This window comes from Oryx dammah, unplaced genomic scaffold (assembly GCF_014754425.2).
Source record: "Oryx dammah isolate SB20612 unplaced genomic scaffold, SCBI_Odam_1.1 HiC_scaffold_27, whole genome shotgun sequence".
Taxonomy (NCBI): Eukaryota; Metazoa; Chordata; class Mammalia; order Artiodactyla; family Bovidae; genus Oryx; species Oryx dammah.
Genome location: NW_024070211.1, coordinates 23,719,635 through 23,735,061, shown reverse-complemented (window position 1 = coordinate 23,735,061; position 15,427 = coordinate 23,719,635). Strand labels below are relative to the sequence as shown.

Sequence of the window (15,427 nt, the reverse complement as noted above, 5' to 3'; positions counted from 1 at the left end):
AATACAAAATAAAAAGTTTAAAAAAATAAGCTTTCATTTTCAAAACATTCATTAAAGTGATAGAGAAAGGTAACAGCAGATGGTTTCTTAGAGATTCACAAGGAAACTAGCTCATTCAGAGACAAAATATTAATACATACACATCCCTTGCAACACATTTGCAACTTCAGTAACATTGTTTCTTTCTTGGCTGCTAAGATGGCAGTTCAGTTCAGTTCAGTTCAGTCCAGTCGCTCAGTCCTGTCCGACTCTGCGACCCCACAAATTGCAGCACACCAGGCCTCCCTGTCCATCACCCGGAGATCACTCAGACTCACGTCCATCGAGTCAGTGATGCCATCCAGCTATCTTATCCTCTGTCATCCCCTTCTCCTCCTGCCCCCAATCCCTCCCAGTATCAAAGTCTTTTCCAATGAGTCAACTCTTTGCACAAGGTGGCCAAAGTACTGGAGTTTCAGCTTTAGCATCATTCCTTCCAAAGAAATCCCAGGGCTGATCTCCTTCAATGGACTGGTTGGATCTCCTTGCAGTCCAAGGGACTCTCAAGAGTCTTCTCCAACACCACAGTTCAAAAGCATCAATTCTTCAGCTCTCAGCCTTCTTCACAGTCCAACTCTCACATCCATACGTGACTACTGGAAAAACCATAGCCTTGACTAGACGGACCTTAGTCAGCAAAGTAATGTCTCTGTTTTTGAATATGCTATCTAGGTTGGTCATAACTTTTCTACCTCCAAAACCATGTAGTTAAGTGAGGTGAGGTTCCTCCTGACTCTGGACAAGCCTCAAGCTACTTTTAACCCATTTCCCTAAATGTTTAAGGAAGATATCAATATCTTTTAACTCTAAAATAAAAAGTTCATCTGTTTTCGTTTTCTGGAAAGTCCCTATGTGAGAAATGTCATTCTGATAATACTGGATAAAGAATTTCTTAGCAGAGGTGACTAGAGGGCAGAGTTAGAGATGGGACAATCAATAAGAAACCAGTTTGTTGTGGCAGACCTTCAGCAAGCCCTCCTCCAGGACTTCAATTTCCTAATGCTACGTTTCTGTGTTGTCTCCTTATTAACCCTTTCCCACTCACATATGTACCAGATATGCAGTCTTCCTGAAAAGCTAATGGCAGGGTCACCTGCTTTTCCAGCCTCAACCCGACATCTGTCTCTCCCATGAGCCCCTCCCTTGTCCTCCTCCACAGAATTCCTACAGCAATTATGTAATCTGAACGACATACTTCAGAGCTTAATCATATACTCCCATACTCATCTAGGTTTGCTATGCATGCGAGAAATTTCTTCCCAACACCACAAGTTCCTTGGAATCAAGAAAGAGATACTGGAGGGGTTTTCTTTTCTAATAACCTCCCCAGTTAAGAACACAAGGATTAACAGACGAAGAAGAAAAAAAAAAAAAAAAAAACTCTGAAAAGTGATTCATGTATTCTTTTCCCATTTATCATTTCCTCTGGACAGAGTAATCAACTTAGGGTCTATCAACAATACCTGTCAGTAGTTAAATTTTGTCTTACAGTCAATATTCCTAATTAGGTTCTCTCCTGGAGTCTCTCAGAGAGGCAGACTGGCGTTTGGTTCTGTTTCAAATCATTCAAGGAGAAAAAAGATCCTAGAAACAGGGAGGAGAACATCCAAGCAATTTTCAGTATGACTTTGAAGTTGAATGAAACATTAACAACTTGGGACCCTATTCACATTTCACAGTGATGCTTATTTGACCTTTCTTAATGTGAATTTTTTTGTGGTCAGGAACAAGTTTGTTCGGAAGGCTGTCATCATGCTAAATTCAGCGCCCTGCATGGTAATGACCACTTAAACGTTTATTAAGGACCTTCTATTTCCTCCCTACTGCAGCCTACTGAACACTCATTAAAAGTCTGTCCCCAGGGCCTTTCTACCTTGACAACCATGTGGACAGTTGTGAACAAAATTTAAGAGATGGTACAACCATAACATTTTTTGAAAGTTCGGGTTCAATCTGAGAGACAGACCTGCCTTGTTATGCAGTCAAGCCTCCCTCTTTCCCTTTAGTTTTGGCAAAGATTGTCAACACAGGCTAGATTTTCTGAATTCTTAAAGTATCAAAATCTTGAGGTCAAACAGACTTATAAAGGTAAGACTCATACTCAGGGCACTTAGAATTGAGAACTTGTCTTCTTATAAAGAAACTGAAGGCAAGTACTTATTTCAGACACATACACTGAGTTTAGAGTCACACTTTTTAATTCAATCTCATTGTACATAACTCTTACCTTCAAGGGCTCCCAGATGGTGCTAGTGGTAAAGAACCTGCCTGACAATGCAGGAGACGTAACAGACGCAAGTCCAATCCCTGGTCAGGAAGATCCCCTGGAGGAGGGCATGGCAACCCACCCCAGCAGCCAGCATTCTTGCCTGGAGAATCCCACGGACAGAAGGGCCTGGGCAGGCTACTGTCCACAGGGGTGCAAAGAGTCGGACATGACTGAAGCGACTGAGCACGCACACACGCACAGCCCTCACCTTCTCTCACCTCCCCAGTCTCTGCAACCTAGTTTTAAGTGTTTCCTTAGCTTTTTCCTATTTCTCTTAAAAATATCCTGCTTACCACTGATGGAATGTGTGCCAGGATTGGACTGGCTCATTCAGTCTTCAGGGAAATTCAGGAAATGGGCCTAGTTATGACAGCAAAGAGCACAGCAACCCAGATTACGAAGCCTGCACACAGGGGCCCAGGGCCAGGTGCCTCAGCACATTCTCCTCCAACACATCACACCTGTGTCCCACACCTGCCTTCAGACTTGAATGCAGACAGCCTTCCTGAAACGCTGTGCGCAGGTCACCCCCACAGGAACGTGTAGCTCAACATTTATATAAGCCCAAGGAAGTTCTGACACTTAAACATTTATCTATTTCAGGCCTCTAGTAGCATCACCTGCATAAGGAAAAGTTGCTGCCCTGATATTTTTTAAGGAAGCCAAGGGAAGCTGTGAGTGGGCAGTAGACACTAAAACTGGGGGCTGAACTATCCCGTGATCATATGAATCTGGTTCCAGCCTTGACCAATCCTTCCTGACTCTTTCAGAGACAGGACTTCTCAATCTTGCTCGAACATTCCACCAAGGCCAACCCGAGACCATCAGACAAACATCTCTGTGCTTTAATGCTTCCGTCTGCTGAAGTGACTGGAAATATTATTTTATCTTATTACCAGAAGCTTTCAGAGTCATTTCAGTGAGAAAGCGGGATCACATTTTTTTCCCCTCAGCTATTCTCAATTCTCCTTCAAAAGCAAGGTAAAAAGAGTGGTCCTGGAAGCCTGGCCAAGAGCCCAACTTGAAGAGAAAAGAACAAAGTGTGTGTGTGTGTGCACGCATGTGTGTGTACATGTATGTGTGTGTATATGCATGTATGTCCATGTGTGTGTATTTTAAGGAAGTTTATTCTGCTTCCATCCCAATTCCAGACACACCCAAGCTTAAGAAGTTACAAAACACAGAGAAAAATAGAGTTTTGCTGAAGAAGTAATATAAATGGAAATATATTTGAAGTCATATTTCATATAATTTAAAACGTATTACATTCAAATATAAAAAATCTGAAGGATCTAAAGAACACAATAAAAAGTGAATTTTTTTAAACACCAGATGCTTAAAGTTCTTCCCCCAAACAATCAGTATCTCTAGCATACTCTTCTGGAAGTTTTCTGTTTATATGTAGGCATGTGTGTGTCCTGATTTTACACAAATGGGGAAATAATGTATAGGATCTAAGCTGACAGGTGACACTACATGTGACAATCAGGCAGAACTGGGAGGGCTAGAGAAGACAGGGCCTCCTGAGCCCAGGGCTCCATGAGCACGCAAGCGTGATGTCAGCAGCAGAAGCACCAACCTAAGGATTTAACCTACGGCAGATGCGGGGGCACAGATACGGCTCTGAACTCTCCATCCAGTCGGAACGTGTGCAGGAAGTGACCAAGCGCAGTGTGAGGTAGCTGGGCCAACGGCCCCACCACCTCAGGACAAGAAGGGACAGGGTGGCAGGATGTGACGGAGCCACCAAAACCAGCACTGCTAGGGGCCCTGCGCCACCTGCCTGGGAAACACCTACAACTTTCACGAAGTAAAAGTGAGATGACGACTAACAAATGCTTTGGGAGTATAACTCTCTTCTGTGTGCTTGATACAAAATACATATTTAAAAAGCTTATAGGACTCCCCTCACCACCACCCCACCCAGAAAGTGGCCTCCAGGAGAGTTTCTGGGTTATTTAATACAATTTCTGTGGCCCAGATCCAGGGCTGGTTTCTGTGGACACTGGGGCCATAGGTTCACAAAGGCACAATCCTTGATTTAACGCTCTGCAGACATCATCTTGAAATTCCCAATAAATTCTAAACAAGGGCTCCCACATTTTCAATTTGCACTGAGTGCCACAAATTATGGGCTTCCCAAGTGGCGCCAGTGGTAAAGAAAGTGCCTGCCAGTGCAGGAGACATGAGATGCAGGTTTAATCCCTGGGTCAGGAAGATCCCTTGGCGGAGAGCATGGCAACCCACTCCAGTATTCTAGCCTGGAGAATCCCCAAGGACAGAGGAATCTGGTGGGCTACAGTCCAAAGGGCCACAAAGAGTCGGACAAGACTGAGTGACTTGGCACGTACACACGCACCACAAATTATATAGCTAGTCCTGCCTGAAACATTGCTTGTCGTAGGGCAGATGTTCAATATATTTGTCAAATATACACATGAATGAACTTCCCTGGTGGTCCAGTAGTTAAGACTCTATGCTTCCAAGGCAGAGTACACGACTTCAATCCCTGGTTGGGGAAGTTCTTCACCTCTTGCAGTGCGGCCCCAGAAAGGGAAAAAACTACACACATGAGTGAATTAATGGAACCTGAAGTAGGACATGAGTCTACAGATCAAACCACAGCCTGCAGGCCAATTCTGGCTCTCCCACCTGCTTTGGTAGATAAAGCTTTATTAAAACACAATCACAGCCATTTGCCTCTTGTCCGTGGCTGCCTTCACTCTGCAACAGAAGGGCTGGGTAATGGGGACAGAGACTATAGGGCCCAGAAAGCCTGAAATATTTACAATCTGGCCCTTTACAGAAAAGATGTTTCGGACATCTGCCTTAGAACACTGTCTCAAATTTCTCTTCCCAAGTAACTGTAATAGCAGAAAAAGGCAGGTAGGTGTGTGAGACCTGGAGGGTTAGCCTTAAGCAACTGAAGCGTCAATACTCTGGCCACCTGATGCAAAGAGCTGACTCATCATTGGAAAAGATCCCAATTGTGGGAAAGACTGAGGGGAGGAGGAGAAGGGGGAAGCAGAGAATGAAATCCTTAGATAACACCATCTACTCAGCAGACATGAGTTTGAGCAAACTCCGGGAGATAGTGAAGGACAGGGTAGCCTAGCAAGCTGCAGTTCATGAAGTTGTAAGGAGTCAGACATGACTTAGTGACTGAACACAACAAACTAGTCGGAAACAAGCTATTTCTTAGGGTTTTATTTTTAAAGTTTATGTGAATTTTGTATTTTGGACCCAAATACATTGATGTTTTAATGCAAAAAAAAAAAAATCTTTTAATCTACAATGAGCTGGATGGGTTGTTTTTATCTCTAGAAGTCTCCCCTTGACAAGGGTGGTTATACAAAGGGCAGATGAACCACAGTTTGCAGACCACATGTGACCTTAGTTCCTCCTCCTTAATAGGCCCAACATGGAAGGAAGACTCCTGGAGCATCTCACTGGCCACTGAACCTTGCCACACACCCACCATTTCTTACAGCCCAGAAGCCCTATTAGAGAAGATACAACAAGGACATAAAACACAGAATCCCACACACCTGTGTTCTCGACTGCACACAATGTAGGTCTATGCTCCATCACACTGAAGGACTAATGAGTGGTCATATTCTTTTTCCCCAGGCAGTTTCCAGAAACCATTTAGAGAGAGCTATTTCAGAACCCAGTTCTTCCTGTTGGGAAGTTTTCAGACTTTGGACTTTGTGGGAGATTTTTTGAAGGCCAGCTTCCTCATAATGGTCAGCCACATTTCATTTCTAATCAAAACAATTTTCAGTACCCCCTTTCCACTGTTAAAATTCTTAAGTTATCCCATGTTAGCAATAAGTTCATTTTCTCTAGCTACTCAGAATGCTGGCAAGACAGCTCAGTACACTTCAGAGAGGATTTTAGGGGTGTCTGCCTCTGATCTCTGTGTGCATTCTTTAACATCACAAGATTTGGGGGCTTCACACCATGGAAAGGGAATTTCTCCTGGGCAAAGAATTCCATCAGAGTAAAACTAGATAAACCACAAAGGGAGACTGTAAGAGACGCAAAGATAGACTCCAGCAAAGAAGGATCCTCAGTGAAGCCTTAGCTCACTGGGAATATCTCTGTATAGTAACAAGAAAATAAAATTGAAGGAATGATTTATAGAGATGTCAAGGAATGCTAATCTTTGAGGACACAAGAGGTTTCTTCTTTATTTATTTCCATGTAGGATCTTAGTTACCCAACCAGATATTGAACCTATTTCCCCAGCACTGGGAGCATAGGGTTATAACCACTGGACCGCCAGGGTAGTTTCCACAGGAGGTTTCTTTACTTGTGTAAGGGGTTATTTTATCCATTATGTCTTCATCTGTAATAGAATAATTCATGGAACCTGAAAGGACAGATGTTAAAAACAGCTGTGTATTTGCAGCAGATACACAATCAGCTGACCATTTCCTTCCCGCTGTTTTTAATAAAATACCACACAAAAACTGTAAGCTGTTGACAGTATTTGTCACAAAACCAGTCATGGGAATTCAGAAGAAAGAATCCCAGTGAGGGGTAAATACAAGTCTCATTGGTGTTGCTGGGAGACACATGAGAAGGGCCTATTGCAGATGAACCCTCTTGGGAGAATAGAACATCACAGAGTGTCTATTCCCAAGCCCTCTACCCACAGTAGGTACTTGCCAGCAGTCAGATCACACCTCAGAGGAGCATGGTCATTACTGTTAAGAGGCTTTGTCACCCTCAAACTGGAATTTTCTTTAGAAGTAAAAAGCTTTTTTTATTTTTCTTTTTTGTTGTATGGACCTAGCAGAAGCAGAAGATATTAAGAAGAGGTGGCAAGAATACACAGAAGAACTACACAAAAAAGATCTTCATACCCAGATAACCACAATGCTGTGATCACTCACCTAGAGCCAGACATCCTAGAATGTGAAGTCAAGTGGGCCTTGGAAGCATCACTACAAACAAAGCTACTGGAGGTGATGGAATTCCAGTTAAGCTATTACAAATCCTGAAAGATGATGCTGTGAAAGTGCTGCACTCAGTATGCCAGCAAATTTGGAAAACTCAGCAGTGGCCACAGGACTGGAAAAGGTCAGTTTTCACTCCAATCTCAAAGAAAGACAATGCCAAAGAATGCTCAAACTACCACACAATTGCACTCATCTCACATGCTGGCAAAGTAATGCTCAAAATTCTCCAAGCCAGGCTTCAAAAGTATATGAACCCTGAACTTCTAGATATTCAAGCTGGATTTAGAAAAGGCAGAGGAACAAGAGAACAAATTGCCAACATCCATTGGATCATAGAAAAAGCAAGAGAATATCAGAAAAACATCTACTTTTGCTTTATTGACTATGACAAAACCTTTGACTGTGTGGATCACAACAAACTGGAAAATTCTTCAAGAGATGGGAATACGAGACCACCTGATCTGCCTCCTGAGAAATCTGTATGCAGGTCAAGAAGCAACAGTTAGAACCGGACATGGAAAAACAGATTGGTTCCAAATCGAGAAAGGAGTACATCAAGGCGGTATATTGTCACCCTGCTTATTTAACTTCTATGCAGAGTACATCTTGAGAAATGCCAGGCTGGAGGAAGCACAAGCTGGAATCAAGATTGCTGGTTTTCTTGGGCTCCAAAATCACTGCAGATGGTGACTGCAGCCATGAAATTAGAAGATGCTTGCTCCTTGAAAGAAAAGCTATGACAAACCTAGCGAATATATTAAAAAGCAGACATTACTTTGCTGACAAAGGTCCGTCTAGTCAAAGCTATAGTTTTTCCAGTAGTCATGTATGGATGTGAGAGTTGGACTATAAAGAAAGCTGAGCACTGAGGAATTGATGCTTTTGAACTGTGGTGTTGGAGAAGACTCTTGAGAGTCCCTTGAACTGCAAGGAGATCCAACCAGTCCATCCTAAAGGAAATCAGTCCTGAATATTCACTGGAAGGACTGATGCTGAAGCTGAAACTCCAATACTTTGGCCACCTGATGCAAAGAACTGACTCCTTGGAAAAGACCCTGATGCTGGGAAAAACTGAAGGCAGGAGGAGAAGGGAATGCCAGAGGATGAGATGATTGGATAGCATCGCCAACTCGATGGAAATGAATTTGAGCAAGCTCTGGGAGTTGGTGATGGACAGGCTGAAGCCTGGCATGCTGCAGTCCACAGGGTCACAAAGAGTAGGATACGACTGAGCAACTGAACCGAACTGATAGTTGCTTTACAGTGTCATAAAGCTATGGCTTCCCTCATCGGTCAGTTGGTAAAGAATCCGCCTGCAATGCAGGAGACCTTGGTTCAATTCCTGGGTTGGGAAGATCCCCTGGAGAAGGGACAGGCTACCCACTCCAGTATTCTTGGGCTTCCCTTATGGCTCAGCTGGTAAAGAATCTGCCTGCAATGCAGGAGACCTGGGTTCAATCCCAGGGTTGGGAAGATCTCCTGGAGAAGGGAAAGGCTAGCCACTCCAGTATTCTGGCCTGGAGAATTCCATGGAATGTATATGCCATGGGTCCATTCACATACAAATGATGTAATTTCATTCCTTTTAGTGGCTGAGAAATATTCCATTGTATATATGTACCACCAACCAAAACAACAATACATGCTAGTCACAATTTATATAATCCTGAGACAATCAAAATGACACATCGGGTGGGGAGGAGGACTCACAGCAGGGTCTCCAGGTTCAGAGTTAGATATCTCCACCCTTATTCTTAGCAACTCCTTTTCACTGTTCCCATTTCTCTGTAATACAATGAGATTATGATGCACATAGAAGTCTGGAATTACCCTATTTAAGAAAAGGAAGGACTTTTGCTGATTCAAACATGAATTCTGATAAAGGAATAACTTTACAGTTCAGTTTGGGAAGGTCTCTCTCTCAAGTCAAATGTAAAATCACATAAAAAAATCTTTGACTTTTTTTTAACATAAGTCTATTTTACTTTAGATAAATAACATATATTATGAGTACTGGACTTGCAACACAAGAAGGTGTTTACTGATGTTTCAAAAAGGGTCACCACTTGAGATTCTTTCAATGGGTAATTTCCCAATTTTGCTCACAATGTGATGTTAAAAGTCACCTCAACTTTTCAGAAGCATGATTACTACATAAAACAAAGTCCACATGCGTTTTTATTAAGGGTGTTCCAAAAGCCTCTTGAGAAATCTGTATGCAGGCCAGGAAACAGCAGTTAGAGTGGACATAGAACAACAGACTGGTTCCAAATAGGAAAAGGAGTACACCAAGGCTGTATATTGTCACCCTGCTTATTTAACTTATATGCAGATTACATCATGAGAAATTCTGGACTGGAAGAAACACAAGCTGGAATCAAGATTGCTGGGAGAAATATCAATAACCTCAGATATGCAGATGACACCACCCTTATGGCAGAAAGTGAAGAGGAACTAAAAAGCCTCTTGATGAAAGAGGGGAGTGAAAAAGTTGGCTTAAAGCTCAACATTCAGAAAACAAAGATCATAGCATCCGGTCCCATCACTCCATGGGAAATAGATGAAGAAACAGTGGAAACAGTGTCAGCCTTTGTTTTTTGGGGCTCCAAAATCACTGCAGATGGTGATTGCAGCCATGAAATTAAAAGACGCTTACTCCTTGGAAGAAAACTCATGTGAAGAGTTGACCCATTGGAGAAGACTTTGATACTGGGAGGGATTGGGGGCAGGAGGAGAAGGGGACGACAGAGGAAGAGATGGCTGGATGGCATCACTGACTCGATGGACGCAACTCTGAGTGAACTCTGGGAGTTGGTGATGGACAGGGAGGCCTGGCGTGCTGCGATTCATGGGGTCGCAAAAAGTCAGACACAACTGAGCGACTGAACTGAACTGAACAGAAAGCCTTTCAAACTTCACCCTGTCTATCATCACTGATATCTGCTTGGTGACAGTGGTGGTCTAAGTCATGTCCAACTCTTTCTGACCCCATGGACTGTAGCCCACCAGGCTCCTCTGTCCAAGGGAAAACAAATACATAAAGGAGCAAAGTTTTAAAATCCTCCTCCTTCCATCAACACTGGCAACCATGCAATAGTAAATTAGCCCCAGTTAAGTGTTTAAGTGCAGTGGTCTCACAGCCAGTGGGGATCTCTGAAAACACAACAACCCTAGCTTTATTTCCCAAGGTAGAGATTTCTAAAACAAAGGCAGGGTGCAAAAGTACAAAGTTGATGCAAACAGAACTACGCAGCTATAAGGAATGCCCCTAGATGCAAAGTATATGAAATTTCTGCCCTTGAAATCTAGATCACTGGCCCAGTGGAACCAAGGACCATTTTCTGTGTGTAGGTACCAGTGGGATGCTGTGGGCATCTTCTAGTCTCCTAGCAGCAAGAGTCAGGAACGAAGCAGAAGAACAACAAGGAGTCACAAAGCGATCCTCACTAAAAAGCCTAGAGATGCTGGGCAATGGGGAGGGCCACTTATTCTTCTCTGCCACGTGACAGTAATAAAAGATAGGAAGTGACAGTCACTGAGCACTTACAATGGGCATAGCTGGTCTACCAGCTTTCACTTGCATTCATGCACAGAACCTGCCTGGGACTCTTTTCACTCTTAAAAACTCAGCCCCAAATAATAAAAATAAGGTATTAATTAAATGAAACAACAAAGCAAAACATGTATATATATTTTTAAAACTTCAGCCCCAAAGACTTTTTGTTTATGTAAGTTGTATTGATGTTTATTGTATTGTGAATTTAAGTACAGAAAAAATTTAGATACTTATTACACTTCACTTCAGTCGCTCAGTCGTGTCTGACTCTTTGCAACCCCATGAATTTATTAATTCACTTAAAAACTATAATCAACCTATTACACATTAACAGAAGCTCTTTAATGAACAGTAACAATATTTTCCAAAAGAAAAAAATGAGAAGAATGGCATTGTTTTACATTTTGGCAAATTTCCTTAAAGTCTGGCTCAATAGAAGACAGCTGGACTGGCCTAGTGCTTTTGCATTCACTCTGCTGCACTCTCCCAGGTCAGGTTAACCTTGAAAAAACATTATGTATACTCATGTAGGAATGAACGTGTAAAGGGTAAATAATACCTTTGTGTTATTATGAAGAGTTTTGGCCTTCTGGACTTCTAAAAAACCTTGGGGACTCCTAAGTGTACCCAGACCAAACTTTGAGAACCACTGCCTTATGAGTTAGGATCAATTATTATCCCTACTTTATAAATGAGCAAACTGGCATAGAGAGGTCAAGGCATGATCCAAGGACATGTTGCTGGGACAGGCCAGAGCAGGTAAAATGCAAAGAGCATAATACTTTCATTTGGTTGCTTGTTGCACGAACTAACTGAGATCATGAAGGTAGAAGATAGAGTTGGTTATCACAAGCACTCAGAAACATCAGTATCTCCCATTGGGCAAGGTCTGATGAAAAACAAAGGAAACTGCACATTTTTGATCAACCCATCATTGACACCAGCAAGAAAAAATAAAACTCCACTCCAAGTGTTGTCCAGAACTTGTACCAGCTTTCTGGATGGAAGATTTTTGCAACTCACAAACTCCAGGGCCTCATTCCATTCTTCATAAGGCAAACGATGCAGTGTGCTGCACATATGTCACTGTGTTCCTTGAGAAACCTGAGCAAGCCAGGAGTGTTGCTCCATTATTTACAGGTTCCTTTTTGCACCATGCTGTATTTACAAGGAACCCTCAACAAACAACAATGGTGCCTCCAGTCTATGCAGCCAAACCTAGGAACCACCATCGGTGATCTTCTGGACCAGAATCTCAGCACTCCGCTGCCCTCCTTGTCCATCAACTTTTGTAACCCTGAGGGCCTTCCTGCTCCACCTGCAGCGAGTACTCAAGTGCAGAGTGCGGGTCACTTTTGTTCCTCCTTTAATTTGGGAAGTGAGCTCACCTGGGGAAGTGGAACTCGGTGCTGTTCAGGCCACTGCATACTCAAAAAACAAACAAACAACAACTGCCCTGAACAGAAGGCAAGAACGAGAGAGGCGCTTGAAGCTATTGCTTCCATCAACTGCAACCAGGATCTCTCAACTGGATCACTGCAGACTGGTTCCCCTCCACTCGGTTGGAATAAAATCCAAACCCTTAACTGGGCTTATGAGGATGTCTTTTCTGGTACCTGACTACCTGTCCCACTAGAAGCAAGGGTTCCTCCTCTCTAGCCTTTGCTCTCTCTGCTCCCACTACCTGCAATGCCCCCCTAGGACTTCCGACAGCTCAGATGTCACCTCCTCAGGGAGGCCTTCGCTTCTTGCCCCCCTTTTATAGCTGCCTCTCCATCCCTGCATCCGGTTGTACTTGAGACTTCAGAGCACTTACTCTCGGAAGTTATTTCGATTTTACTGGTCTATTACTCATCTCCCTCCTTCCACATTCTCCTCCTAGAAGATAAGCCGCCAACAGCCAGGGCTCCACCAGGTCCCCACGACGTCTCCGCCGCCTGGCACCGCGCCTGGCACAGACTAAGCGCTCAGCAAAAACGGTCGAATGAATGAAGCAGCGGCGCCCCGTGGCCACGAGGGACCCGAGTTGGGGTCCCTGGTGTCCCGGGCCGGGGTCGGGATGGCGGGCTGGGGGACCGCGGGGCGCGACCGGGCTGCTCCCCTACCGGCCGCGCGCCCGGCCCGGCGCGGCAGGTGCTTGGGGAGGGCGCCCGCACACACCCGCCGAGGTCCGCGCCGCCGCCCAGCTCTCCCGCACTCACCATGGTGGCCGGGCCGCCGCCGTCCCCGGCCGGCGAGGGACGAGCGCGGGGGACGCGAGGGCGAGACGCAAGCGCTGGAGCCGGCGCGGCTGACAGGTGAGGCGCCGGCATCAGACCATGGCTGCTTCCCACAATGCCCTCGAAGCGAAAGTTTGCAGACTCCGCCCCGCGCCGCTGCCCGGCCTCCCCTCCCGCTCCTCCCGCTCCCTCCCTCCCGCACTTCCTCCCCCCACCCCCCGCACCTCCCTCCTTCCCCCTCCTGCTCTCCCTCCTCCCGCTCTTCCCCTTTCCTCATCTCTTCTCACCCTCCTTTCTCCTCCCCTCTCCTCCGTTTCCCGACTCCCTTCTTTCTCCTCCCTCCTTCTGCCCCGCCCCGCCTCCGATGGCCCCGCCCCGCCTCAGCTGGCTCCGCCCCGCCCCGCGCCGCGCGGGCGGCCCTAGGTGCGAATACACCTGCGCGCAGACCTCGGCATCCGGCCTGATCTGCGGTGCGCGGAGCACCAAGAGCTCCGCGGGTTTCGCACTGAGGAGCCCTGCGCGGGGAGCGCGAAAGAAGCTACTTTCCTGATTCACCCGCGCGGTGAATGTGATTTCATTCATTCCGCAAACGTTGATCAGACCTGGCTAAGAGATTTCCCCAGATACTTGCGGCAGGAAGTGTCACTGGGTGTCTTCTTCTGAACCAAGTAAGGGAGGGAGCATTTGGTAGAGCCGGAACCAGAAGCGATCTCTTGCCGCCTAGTTGGTTTTTTTCTTCATATGTGGGTGTGTGTGTGTGTATACAATCCAAGAACATAGGTCGTTTTAAGCAGACCCGATTTTAAGAACTCTCTCCTAAGACTCTGGCGTGGACTTCCTAATCTTTCCTCTCCCCTTGGTTTTTCTTAAGCCTGGAGTTTTCCACCTGGGGCGTTAGAAGTCTCCAAACCCTAAGTTGTACGTAGTGTTTTTGAGTGCATTTTCATGTTCTTTTGGTTGAGTCGATTGGTTTTACCAAATACCTAAAGAGATCTGTGACCCTGAAAAGGTTAAGAACCTTTGCCTGAGTGGTTTCTGGAAATCAAAACTGGTGAAAATCCTCAGATCTGCCTTGTACGGTGTGATCCACTCCAGGTGACCTGGAGATATAAACTCCATATACCCCATGCGCTTGCTCCTTGGAAGAAAAGCTATGACAAACCTAGACATCGTATTAAACAGCAGAGACATTGTTTTGCCAACAAAGGTCCCACAATCAAACCTATGATTTTTCCAGCAGTCCAATAGGGATATGAGAGTTGGACCTTAAAGAAGGCTGAGCACTGAAGAATTGATGCTTTCAAACTGCGGTGCTGGAGAAGACTCTTGAGAATCTCTTGGACAGCAAGGAGATCAAACAGTCTACCCTAAAGGAAATCAACTCTGAATATTCATGAAGAACTCATGCCGAAGCTGAAGCTCCAATACTTTAGCCATCTGATGTGAAGAGCCAAGTCATTGGAAAAGACCCTGATGCTGGGAAAGATTCAGGGCAGGAAGAGGAGGGGCAACAGAGGATGAGATGGTTGGATGGCGTCACCGTCTTAGTGGACATGAGTTTGAGCAAACTCCAGGAGGTAGTAAGGACAGGGAAGCTGGGTGTGCTGCAGTCCATGGGGTTGCAAAGAGTCGGACGTGGCTTAGCAACTGAAAAGCAGCAAGCCACATTAATCAGAGCCCTATACAAGGAGCCTGGGGGATCCAGCTGGGAACCAGCAAGATACTTTCTTCAGAAGCTTGTAATCTCTTTTGGCTCAACAAATAATAAACAAGTAAATAAATCATTACAAAGTAATGAATACTAAGTAGGTGAGAAGATTACCAAGAAGATGAGTAAAGGTTGCTGGACAGGAACAGGGGAAGCTACAGTTATTTAGCTGGGGCACCTGGGAAGGCTTCCCCCAGGGAGGTGACAGGAGATGTGGAGGTGAGATGTCAGTGCCCTGAAGAAAGAAAGGTTTTCAAAGAGAACGTCTGTGGCTGGAGTTAAGTGAGAGGAGGTCAAAAGGTGAGCAAGAGGCAGTGGGTCTTTCCTACCTTAAGGCAACTCGTTTACGAAAACCTCCAAGATAATTGCAGTTTCAAACCTAGAAATTCTCAACAAGCTCACTGCCTCCTTGTCCTGATGGCTTCCACCCCTGGTGTGGTGGCATCTGCCCAGAGTACTCTAGAAGAGGATTATTTAAGAAATAATTAAACCCCAGGCTATGGGATGAGTTTGCCTCCTGACAGAGGATCTGCAATTTACTGTAAATTTAGAAGAGCTGTTTTCTAAGCAAATTCTACCCCCAAGGTTCATTTTCTTCCTATCTTGGGCATTTTGGGCTTCAGTCTAAACTTTGTGCCTCCTGCTTGCTATCTGACTTCAGGGCTCACC

General features: G+C 45.1%; 1 protein-coding gene across 1 annotated transcript in view; it reads right to left on the bottom strand.

Moving 5' to 3' along the window:
- AP1S3 (adaptor related protein complex 1 subunit sigma 3) overlaps positions 1-13,202 on the bottom strand; it is a 66,139-nt gene extending 52,937 nt beyond the window's left edge. Inside the window, exon 1 of the mRNA XM_040228481.1 lies at positions 13,033-13,202. Coding sequence (XP_040084415.1) covers positions 13,033-13,143 — 111 coding nt within the window. The 5' untranslated portion in view covers positions 13,144-13,202. The remainder of the gene's footprint in view (positions 1-13,032) is intronic.
- Positions 13,203-15,427: the final 2,225 nt, after the last annotated feature.